Source organism: Hyperolius riggenbachi, chromosome 2 (assembly GCF_040937935.1).
Source record: "Hyperolius riggenbachi isolate aHypRig1 chromosome 2, aHypRig1.pri, whole genome shotgun sequence".
NCBI lineage: Eukaryota > Metazoa > Chordata > Amphibia > Anura > Hyperoliidae > Hyperolius > Hyperolius riggenbachi.
This window is the reverse complement of record NC_090647.1, coordinates 559923891-559935954: the sequence shown is the minus strand read 5'-3', so window position 1 is coordinate 559935954 and position 12064 is coordinate 559923891. Positions and strand designations below refer to the sequence as shown.

The following is a 12064-nucleotide window of genomic DNA, read 5'->3' as shown; positions in this document are numbered from 1 at the left end:
AGAATGAGATTTGTTCTCTCCTGTTCCCATTTCCTTATTGTCCTTGCTATCAACTGTATTGGTGGGAAAGCATAAACTGTCTGGTATGGCCATGGTTGAGACAACGCGTCTATGCCTACAGCTTGACTGTTCCTGTATAGAGACATAAAGCTTTTCAGTTTGTTGTTTTTTGGGGTTGCAAAGAGGTCTATCTCTGCTACTGACCATTTCCTTTGTATCTGTTCGAACAGCTCCTGATTTAGAGACCATTCCGCCTGTTCTATCATATTTCTGCTTAGGTAGTCTGCCTTTGTGTTTAAGCTGCCTTTTAGATGTGTGGCTGATATTGACGTTACCCTGGACTCTGCCCATTCTAGCATCTCCCTGCTTATTTCCAACAGATTCTGAACTCTGGTGCCTCCCTGCCTGTTTATATAGGATACCGTGGTGACATTGTCTGACAGTATCTGTACGTCTCTGTCCTGGATCAGCTTCTGGAACCCCTTTAACGCCATGTACACTGCCGTCATCTCCCTTGCGTTGGATGACTCTGCTTGCTGTTCCTTGTTCCAACGTCCCTGTATATGCTGCGAGTTGCATATCGCTCCCCAACCTGTGCTGCTCGCATCTGTTGTGATAGTCACCATTGCCTGTTGTGCCCAGAACCTGCCCTGTCTCAGATTGCTGTCCTGTCTCCACCACCTTAGTGAACCGATCACCTCCTCTGTGACCAGGACTTCTGAGTCTAGTGAGTTTTGCCTTTTGTCCCATACTGTTAGTAGAAAGTTCTGCAGTTTTCTGCTGTGCAGTTGAGCCCAGGTTACTGCTGGGATGGCCACCGTCATGAATCCCGCTAGTCTCATAATCTGGCGAATTGACACCATCCTTTTTTGTGTTATTTGTGTCGCCACCTCTCTTAATTTGTCTATTTTTTCCTGTGGTAGGTAAATCTTTCTCTGGTTTGAATCTATCTGGAATCCTAGAAACCTTATCTCTTGGCTTGGTATTAATACCGATTTTTGGTAGTTTATTATCCATCCTAGTCGAGAGAAAGTCTGGATGACCACCCTTTTGTGTTCCTCCAGCACCTCCCTCGACCGGGCATGTATCAGCAAATCGTCTAGGTAAGGTATCACTGCAATTCCCTGCAGACGCAAGGGTGCCATTACTTCTGATATTATCTTTGTAAAAATACGTGGTGCCGAAGCTATCCCAAACGGCAGGGCCACAAACTGAAAATGCTTCGTTTGAGACCCCTCCTTTATTGCAAACCTCAAATATTTTTGATGCTTCTCCCAAATCGGAACATGGAGGTAAGCATCTTGTAGATCCAGGTTTATAAAAAAGTCCCCTTTGTTTAGAATCTGGCGAACCGAATAGATGCTCTCCATTCGGAACCTTTTGTACTTCAAGTATGGATTTAACTTCTTTAGATTTAAAATGAAACGAAATTTGCCTGTCGGCTTTTTTATCAAAAAAATATGGGAGTAAAAGCCCGCGTTTCTTTCCTTTAACGGGACTTCCCTTATTACCTTCATGGCCAATAGGGAAGAGATCATTGCTCTCATCCCTATTGCCTTTTCTGGATCCTTTGGGAGAGGATTGAGAAAAAATCTGTCTGGCGGCAGAACCGAAAATTCGAGGCGGTAGCCTTCCTTTATAATGTTGAGAACAAAAATGTCTGGGTTTAACTTCTCCCATTGTGCCAGATAAAACTTCAATCTCCCTCCCACCTCCAAGTCACTTGGGACCTTTGGAGTCCTCTGATCTCCCAAGGACGAAGCCCCCTCTTCCTCTTCCCTTGGGAAACCACCTTTTCTGAAAGGGCGTACTTTTAACCTGCTCTTTCCTATCTTTCCTCTGCTGGAAGCTTTTTGGAAAAAACGACTTCCTTTTCTTATCCGGAAATTGCTTTCCCTTTTCAGCTGACCTTTTTAATATGTTTTCTAGCTCTGGCCCAAAAAGTAGGCCCCCCTCAAAGGGGAGTGCACACAGCCTATTCTTTGAGGTACTGTCCCCCTCCCAAGCCTTAAGCCAGACAGCTCGCCTGGCTGAATTTATTAGCGCCGTAGTACGGGCCGTAATCCTAATAGATTCTGCCGTTGCGTCTGCCAGGAAAGCGATAGCTTTTAAAACAACCGGAATGGAGGCTGAATAAGACTGAAGGGGATCACCCTTAATTATCTTTTCCATTAAGTTCTCCAGCCAAATCTTTAGGTTTCTGGAAATACATGTGGCAGATAAATTTACTTTAAAACCAAATGCCGCTGCCTCCCACGCTTTCCTTATTAGAAACTCAATTTTTTTATCCATTGGATTTTTTAATAGGCCTGCATCCTCAAAGGACAAGTCAGACTGCTTAGAATATTTTGCCAAAGAGGCGTCCAATTTGGGACATTTTACCCATTTATTTTGCTCTTCCTCTTTAAACGGGAATTTTCGTTTTGCAGATTTGGGTATAAATAATCTACGTTCTGGTTCTCTCCACTGAGTTGTGATTATGTCCTTCAAGGATTGATGTACTGGGAATGACCTGCTTTGCTGCTGAATAAGACCCCCATATACTTTATCCTGTTTTGTAGTCTGCAGTGTTTCCTCTTTAATATCCTCAGTGGTATACACTGCCTTTAACAGCTCCTGTGTCTCCTCTGGAGCGAACAGAAACCTTGGCGATTTATATTTTATACTTTCAGTTTCGGATTCCTCTTCTGAGTGTCCCTCTGACTCCTCTACTGATACTGCCTCCTGCTCCTCCTCCTCCCCCTCTTCCTCTTCCTCCTCTTCCTCTTCCAAGACAATTGGAGGTGTTGGAATTATAGGTATTATATCTGCCGTAATTACATTAGAGGGCCCAGCAGTTTCCGCAGGTAACTGAACCTCCCTCTGCTGTACTGCCTGTGCCTGGCTTTCTTTAAGAGCTCTCAACTCCCCTCTAATCTCTTGCCTCATTGCCTCCATAAACTCTTTTACTAAAGCTATGGATTCTGAGGCCATTATCCTATCCGAACATTTTAGACATAAGCTCTTTGGCCAGTTGGAATCCAACTTCGTTTGGCAATTGGGGCATCTTTTACTTCTTGGTCTTTCCCCTTTGCTATCCGATTTGGCCTTTTGGAAGAAAGCAGACAGAAGGGTGCTGGCTAAGTACTTCATAACTCTAGCACGTATCCCTCCCCCACAAAACAAAAAAACATCGTTCCCCATCAAAGGCAGTCATATACATTACCGCTGCCGAGCCGCCAGATAGGGCACCTGTAGCTGCTGCAGTCTCCGCTCCCACATGTGCCTCCTCCATTGTGCGGGGCGAGCTGCCGGAAGTACCTGGTTATCAGTACGCACTTCCCCACCAGAGTCCACAGCGTTTTCCATATATGGTCTGGGATCTCTGCGTGGCTCCGCCCTCCGCGCTCGTAAATGACGTCAGTCACGCGCCCGCGCGCGCGTACATCCATACCGCTCCAGCGTCCCAGGTGCCTGGCTGCCTCCGCTCTTACCAGCCTCAGACTCCCCAGCGCCGGACCAAGCGGCTTCTCAGCGGAGATAAGCGCCGTGCTGCATAGCAAATGTGAGTGTTTCTCTCCATGCACGCACCGCCTACCAGAAAATCCAGAGATAGCAAACTATCACAGGCCAGGAATCCTCCCCCAACGCCTGATCACAGGCCAGGAAAGGAGAGTAGTCCCTCAAAAAGAAACCTGTCTAGCCCGCTATCCTGCCTTACTGGCTTGCTGCTAACTGTGTCCCAGGCTGGCCGGAAACACAAGAATACTGGAGTTCAGGAGGAGGGGTGGGGGCTTTTAATCTTCTTGCTAATTGTGTTTCCCCAGGAGGAGGAGCCTGGAGTCTCTCCTTTCAAGCCATACACTTGAATGGTTAGGGAAAGTTACATACACACAATATGTGATTTATACTTGGATAGTTCGGATAGGACAAAGAACTAGAAAGACAAAAAGCTGAACAGAATAAAAAAGTCTTTTATTTCAGTTGCTTTATAAAGACAATATGAAAGTTTCCAAGACTCAAACTTGCCTTCAGTGATTACAGCACCCCCAGCACAGGGCAGCAAGGGGTGGGGAATTTGGAATCCCAGCACAGGGCAGCAAGGGGTGGGGAATTTGGAATCCCAGCACAGGGCAGCAAGGGGTGGAGTTTGATAAGTGAATCTGGATGAACATTCAACAACTCAGGAAAGGACTGATGCAACTCTACAGGAAATCACAAGCTATTCTCCCTCAGGGAGTCCAGCTTTCTGCCCCTCAGGAGGCACAATTTCCTGCCCTTCAGGAGGCACAATTTCCTGCCCTTCAGGAGGCACAATTTCCTGCCCTTCAGGAGGCACAATTTCCTGCCCTTCAGGAGGCACAATTTCCTGCCCTTCAGGAGGCACAATTTCCTGCCCTTCAGGAGGCACAATTTCCTGCCCTTCAGGAGGCACAATTTCCTGCCCTTCAGGAGGCACAATTTCCTGCCCTTCAGGAGGCCCAGCCTCCCTCTTAGAAAGGCACAAGCTCCTCCCCTTCAGTCTTGTCCAGCTGGTAGGAGGTGAGAGTCGGTGGCTTATTTTCTCCCGGCAGCGGCTGAAACACCAGGATGTGAGCGTAATTGTCATCTGTATACTGCACCTGTAAACACAAATATAGAGTCTTTAGTAAAGGGACTCTCCCAGTCTGCAGAAAACAATTCCAATGTAGTCCTCCCAGGCCCAATATGAATATAAAGGAGTTCTAAGCTCATTCTGGGCCAGCAACTGCTAGTATTAGAAAACAGAATCAGCCAACTGGCTTGTACTGTAGGCTGAAGTAAAAAAAAAAAAAACTCCCCAGGCCCTAGTATGGTTGTGGCTATGGATAGTCCATAGTGGAACTCTGCTATTTTGTATAGTAGTTGGATAGTGTACTGTTAAAGAGACTCCGTAACAAAAATTTAATCCTATTTTCTACCATCCTACAAGTTCCTATACCTATTCTAATGTGTTCTGGCTTACTGCAGCACTTTCTTCTATTACCATCTCTGTAATAAATCAGCTCATCTCTCTCCTGTCGGACTTGTCGCCCTGTGTCTGGAAGGCTGCCAAGTTCTTCAGTGTTGTGGTTCTGTGATGCACCTCCCCCCTCCAGGCCCCTCTCTGCACACTGCCTGTGTGTTATTTAGATTAGAGCAGCTTCTCTCTGCTCGATTATCTTTTACAAGCTGGATAAATCGTCCTTTGAGCTGGCTGGGCTTTCACATACTGATGAATTACATACGGGCAGAGCTGTCTGCACTCTGCAGGAAGAAACAGCCTGACACTTCAGTGGATGAGAGCTGAAGGGGGAAAGAAACACAAATGATATCTTGAGATTCAAAAGGAAGGGTGTATACAGCCTGCTTGTGTATGGATGTATTTTCTATGTGTGGACATAATGTACATCAACCCACTTCCTGTTTTGGTGGCCATTTTGTTTGTTTATAAACAAATTTTAAAACTGTTTTTAACCACTTTTAATGCAGCGGCGAAATTGTGACAGAGGGTAATAGGAGATGTCCCCTAACGCACTGGTATGTTTACTTTTGTGCGATTTTAACAATACAGATTCTCTTTAAGGGCTCTGCTTCAGACACAGAAGACCAGGGTTCAAGTCTCTTCCTGTTCAGTAAGCCAACACCTCATCAAGGAGTCCTTTGGTTGGACTAATGCTGCTACTGCCTATAGACCACCACCTAGTGGCTGCAGCTCTGACGCTTGAGCTGCTTGAGTTTAAATAGGTTGTAGTAATATGCCCACACTTCAGATAGAACCTTCAAGTAGTAGCTGTTGCTGTGAATAGAGAACTGTACCCTATGGACTTGAGCTGGCTCAGCTCAACTATACAAGCTACTGTCTCTCCTGCTGCCCCCCTTACCATGAAGTTCTCACTTTGGGTGCAGATGGCATTTTTGGTAGAACCATAGCCTGCAATTTAACTGTTGCTATGGCACACTGGGATGCTTCAATTACAATTAGGGAGGACCAAAAATCCGCAAGACGACAACTTCTAGGTGACCAAGAATTCAGGAAGGACAACATAATATCAGCAAGATAAGGTTACTAATACTATTAACTTCTTGTGCCAAGACCCCTAGCATCCAAATGTACACAAGTTACCTTGATGAGGTAGTTCATGCCGGCCACAACCTGTTGCCTGTACGATTTGGCCACAAACATGGTGGTGTTCACTCCAGACTTCTCCAAGAACTGCGGCTTCACCTGAGGAGGGAGAGAGAAGATTACACAGCATGTAACAGCTGTAGTTTAGCTACTGTCAGAGGTTAGAAGAACCTCTGGCAATACACTGCAAATCATGGTCACTGGCTGTGTTAGAGGAAAAAGTTTTTAGCTTTTCTTTCATACTTTACAAAAAGCACTCCACTTGCACATCCAGCATAGCAGTTGGACCAGTGGTGTAGTCATGTACCCCCCCCACCTCTCCATAAACAATTGATACAGTGCATCAAAACCTGCCAAGGACGACCGTGTCAGGCCCTGTTGACATTGCACTGATTTTTTGGGGGCGATGACCACAATTTTAGATCGATCACAACCAGAGCTTTATTAGCACTGTACTCCAACAGTCCCAGAATCACCCTGAAAATGCTGCAGGTAACATTTGCAATTGGCGCTAATCACAAAACACTCACAATTGGCACCAATTGAGGCAGTGAGAACACTGCTATAGGGTAACAGAACACTAGGGCTTTAAAAACACTAGTGCTTTAGTGGGAATCACCTGCTCATCACTGAAGTGTGAATGAGCCCTCAGAGGTGCCAGAAGGGGGATGGGGAACAGTTTGTTAACCACTTAACATCTCAGTCGTTTTCAGCTTATGCATCCGAGCAATGTTCACCTCCCATTCATTAGCCTATAACTTTATCACAATGAACTGATCTATATCTTGTTTTTTCCGCCACCAATTTGGCTTTCTTTGGGGGGGTACATTTTGCTAAGAGCCACTTTACTGTAAATGCATTTTAACAGGAAGAAGAAAAAAATGAAAAAATTCATTATTTGTCAGTTTTCGGCCATTATAGTTTTAAAATAATACATGCCTCCATAATTAAAACCCACGTATTGTTATTGCCCATTTGTCACGGTTATTTCACCATTTAAATTATGTCCCTATCACAATGTATCGCGACAATATTGTATTTGGAAATAAAAGAGCATTTTTTCCGTTTTGCGTCCATCACTGTTTACAAGCTTATAAAAAAAAAAAAAAAAATAGAGAGAAATATTTCATCTTTACATAGATATTTAAAAAAAAAAAAGTTTAGACCCTTAGGTAAATATTTGTGTTTTTTTAAATTGTAATGTTTTTTTTTTTTTTATTAAACATTTTATGTGGGCATTTTTGGGAGGGTGGGATATAAACGTGTTTTATTTGGGGAAATATTGGTGTATTGTAATGTTTTTGGGCATTTACTTGTAGTTTACTTTTTGGCCACAAGATGGCAATCTCGATTTTTTTTACATGACGTCACTAAGCGTACAATGTACGCTTAGAGGGACACAGCTTCAGAAAGAGCGAAGCTTCCGAGAGAAGCTGTCGCTTTTTCAGCGGGGGAGAGGAATCAATGATCGGGCTCCATAGCCTGATACATTGATTCCGTGGCTACCGACTCCGCGGCCGGGAGTGCGCGTGCACGCGCGCGATCGGCCGCGGGAGCGCGCCTGTCCTTGACGTTTTTATACGTCAAGGACAAAGTGGTTAATGATCACTACTATTCAAAATCAAACATCTATAGAAGTGACTATTCCCAGCACAGGGCCAATAAAGAGCTAATACTGCAGGTGAGGGAGGGTCCCTCTGCAATCCCTATTGCGGCTACACCACTGAGTTAGACTGTGTCAGAGTGGTATAGAAAGGCAATAATCCAAATCCAGACCTGTCAGATCCATACTACCCAATGTAAGGAAACCCTATATCTTGGCTATACAGATTTATCAAATCTATGTAGTATAAGGCCCAACAGATTGAAAATACTTGGAAAGGATTGCTTTGATAAACTCTTGTAATACATGAAAGAGGTAAGATTGCACAACCAAGATTGTATGGTGTGGTGTAAGCATACCATAGAGAAAAAAATAATTTACAGTCCATTTTACTCTGGGATAAAAAGAACACATTGGCCTCTATTCATAAAGCATTCCCGCATGTGGTAATGCTCAAAACAGCCGACTTTCCCGACCATTTAGCAAAGTATCAATTCATAAAAGCTGTTTCCGCATGAAAATCTGACATTCCTGAGCAGTGCAGGAAATTACAGCCTTGTGCGGTGATTATCTCAACACGTCACTAAATGTCAATTCATAAAGATTAGAGCAGGCGATATTGGGACGGAGAATACCGTCTGTTTAGAAAAGGTGATAAGCATGCGGATAACAGGAAAGCTAATAGAGACAGACCTCCCAGGCAGCAGCAGTGAGAGCAGAACAAAAAAAAAAAAACCCCACACATCTAAAGGGAAGCTGGGGCTGCCTCTTATTGTAAGGCTGTCTCTGCAGGAGAAAAACCTATCAACTCAGGCAGCTTCTCATGTTACACCAGCCCAGTTCAGGAAAATGCCGACCTTTTATCACAACTGTAAGCTTTAAGCAGGCCATACACTGGCTCGATTCCCGGCCGTTTCGACAGCAGATTCGATCCGGGGATCGAATCTGCTGCCAATCGTTCGCGGTAAACACAGCCGCCGATCCGATTTCCTCCCGAAATCGGATCGGTCCGTCGATCGCGCCGTGCGGGAAATTACCCTCGATCGCCCGCGGGTAAAGTGCGCGTCGCTAGCGGTGGCCGATCTGGTATACATTACCTGAGGCTGGCTCCCGGGCGTCTTCTCCGCGCTGCACGGCTCTGTTCCGGCTCCATCCATCCCGGCGCTTCCTGTGTCACTGCAGAGGGCGCTCTATTTGAACTTCCTGGTCATGGAGTAACACAGGAAGCGCGGGGATGGAGCCGGAACAGAGCTGTGCAATGCGGAGAAGATGCCCGGGAGCCAGCCTCAGGTAATGTATACGGGGGGGGGGGGGGGGGGGAGCAGCTCAGCAGATGGTGAATCGGTTTCAGGCTGAAATCGATTCACAATCTGTTTGCAGTAAAGGCAGCCATACGATCCCTCTCTTATCAGATTCGATCAGATAGGGATCTGTCAGCTGGGTCGGTCTAATGGCACATCGACCAGTGTATGGCCACCTTTAGGAATTAGAACACACAAAAGTCTAATATACCAATGCAGTATTTTCCCTCCAACATTTTTTTTTTTTTTTTTTTTTTAACCGCAAAGCCTTTTAGGAATAGAGCCCATTTTGTATCCATAGACAGTTTCCCACTATGGGCTCTATTCACAAAGCATTACCACATTCTGTAATGCTCAAAGCTGATTCTACCATCACCTTCCCAAGTTACAATTCACTAAACCTGCGCAACAAAAAAAAAAAAAAAAGGGGAGGGGGCGGGAAAGAAGGAGTGTAAAATATCACATGAGGTATTTTACCACCAATTTGTTTTTTTTTACCAGACTGCTTATTGTGAATAGAGTCCAATGTGAATGTTTTAACCACTTTACCCCCGCGCGTACGTATTTCTCCGCCCCTTTTTCCATCCTTTAAAAACCAGGGACGGAGAAACACGTACTTTCCGCGTTCCCGACGCTGTCCGCGCTCCCGCTCGTAAACACGCCGCCCGCCGCTAGTAAACACGCCGCCGCCCGCCCGGAGATCAATGAACGGGAAAATCCATTCCCGTTCGTTGATCTAAGCCCCACAATGACCCGCTGCTCTCCTATGGGCAGCGCGATCATTGTGAGAAGAAACTCACGTGTCCAGCCTCCTTATTCTTCCTCCAAGCTTCCGGAAGGAGGCTTGGAGGTCGCAATAAAGCAAAAAGTTACTGTGGCCATCTTGTGGCCAAATAGTAAACTACACCCTACACATTTTTCACATACAAATAAATGACTTTTACACAAAAAAATTAACTCATTACCTCCCACACTCCCCATTTTTTTTTTTTGTGTAATTAAAAAAAAAATTCAAAAATTTACAATTAAAAAAAATACATAATTAGTTACCTTAGGGACTGAACTTTTTAAATATTTAAGTCAAGAGGGTATAACACTGTTACTTTATAAACTATGAGCTTGTAATTAGGGATGGACGCAAAACTGAAAAAAATGCACCTTTATTTCCAAATGAAATATTGGCGCCAAACATTGTGATAGGGACATAATTTAAACGGTTTTATAACCGGGACAAAAGGGCACATAAATTTCATGGGTTTTAATTACAGTAGCATGCATTATTTAAAAACTATAATGGCCAAAAACTGAAAAATAATTTTTTTCCCCACATTTTTCCTATTTTCCCATTAAAACACATTTAGAAAAAAATAATTCTTGGCATAATGTCCCACCTAAAGAAAGCCTAATTGGTGACGGAAAAAACAAGATATGGTTCATTTCATTGCGATAAGTAATGATAAAGTTATAGACGAATGAATGGAAGGAGCGCTGAAAGGTGAAAATTGCTCTGGTGGTCAGGGGGTAAAACCCCTCAGTGGTGAAGTGGTTAAGTGATATTAAAGCTGACCTATCAACATAAATAAAGCTTTGCTTATGTATCCCATCCTCCACAGGAGGCTCCTCTAACTGATATTTGAGCTTTACAATCTCCCTATAAGAATATCACCGCCACTTACTGCATCACAGAGAGCCTGGATCTTCTCATCTGCCTGCTGCACTTCCCCAAATCCTCCAATCACAGGCTGCTGAACTTGGGGCTCCTGATCACACATCTTCTATTGTGCAGCAACAGACTGAATGACTGCAGGTAACCAGAGCAAGTGCTTATATATGTGTGGGCTGTACCATTACCAGCTGGAAGGAGGGGGGAGTGACTGGCAACTAGAGATTAAGGCCTCTTTTCCACGAACTGTTGAACTGTGTGCTCAGCAAGCAGTTGCCAGGCAGCAGTGAGCAGTTACCAGGCAGCAACAAGCAGTTACCAGGCAGCAGTGAGCAGTTGTTGTGAGAGTTTGAGAGGCATTTCACTGCCTATCAGCGGTCCATGGAAAACAGGCCTAAAGAAGGTCAATAATAAGATGTAAATAATTTCAAATTGATACAGACATGTTTTATGCAAATTTATGAAGTTTAAAAATGGACCAATTGAATTTTGGCTTAATTTGGGGTTGTATTGAAGATGTATAACATTTACATTAAATATTTGCATGATCCCGCATCAACTCAGGATTATTTGCATCTCAATAACCATCCCTAACTAGCGGGAGAGTTGAGGGAGAGGCTGGGAACACACTAGGGCTCTATTCACAAAAATTCGCCTCAAATTGCCCAAAATCACAAAACGCAAATGCATCGCCTGCACCATGTTCAGGCGATTTCCTGTCAATCGCTTTTCAGTGCTATAGAAGCGATAAACGCGATCGCGGAAAAATCGCCGCAGTGTTCAGTGATTTTTCCACTGAAAAATCACTCCTGCAAAACGCGGCTGTAATCGCCGGCGTTTTGCAAATGCAAGTGTGATGGGCCCTCAAAGTAAGTTATTCCTTATTAACTTCACTTCAATATTACTTTTCTTACCTTATTTATATTACATTTTTGCTCTTTGGGAGCTTGAAAAAGTGAGGGCCAGTGCACAGCAAAAACTGCTAGCGGATCCGCAAACGCAAGCGTTTTTTTTAGACTTTTTCAGAGCGATTCCAGGCATGTTTCGGGCTTGTTCACACTAGGGGCGTTTTTGGCCTTTTTTCAAGCGTAGGCGATTTTTAAAATCGTTCACAAAATGCGTGTGCAATGAATCTCTATGAGAGGGTTCATATCAGTGCGTTTTGTCCGCTTTGCGATTCCCAAAGCGGTGCATGTACCATTTTTGGGGAGTTTTTGCTACAATGGAAGGCATAGGAAGAGCGCTAAATGCTCACAACATCGATTTATGCAGCAATTGTATTCACGTTTTTAAGAATAAATTAATTGTATTTATTCTTTTCCGGGTTAAAGAGTTCACTTCCTGACTGAAGGCAGGAAGTGAAAAAAACGGAATCGCTCTGCAAAAGCGAT

General features: G+C 44.3%; 1 protein-coding gene across 1 annotated transcript; it reads right to left on the bottom strand.

Moving 5' to 3' along the window:
• Nucleotides 1-4472: 4472 nt before the first annotated feature.
• LOC137545296 (stefin-C-like) lies at nucleotides 4473-10914 on the bottom strand. Its single transcript, XM_068266411.1, has 3 exons — nucleotides 10687-10914; nucleotides 6104-6205; nucleotides 4473-4601 (listed from the first exon to the last, which is right to left on the bottom strand). The coding sequence occupies exons 1-3, from the start codon at nucleotides 10780-10782 to the stop codon at nucleotides 4473-4475; spliced, it is 327 nt and encodes a 108-aa protein (XP_068122512.1). The 5' UTR covers nucleotides 10783-10914.
• Nucleotides 10915-12064: the final 1150 nt, after the last annotated feature.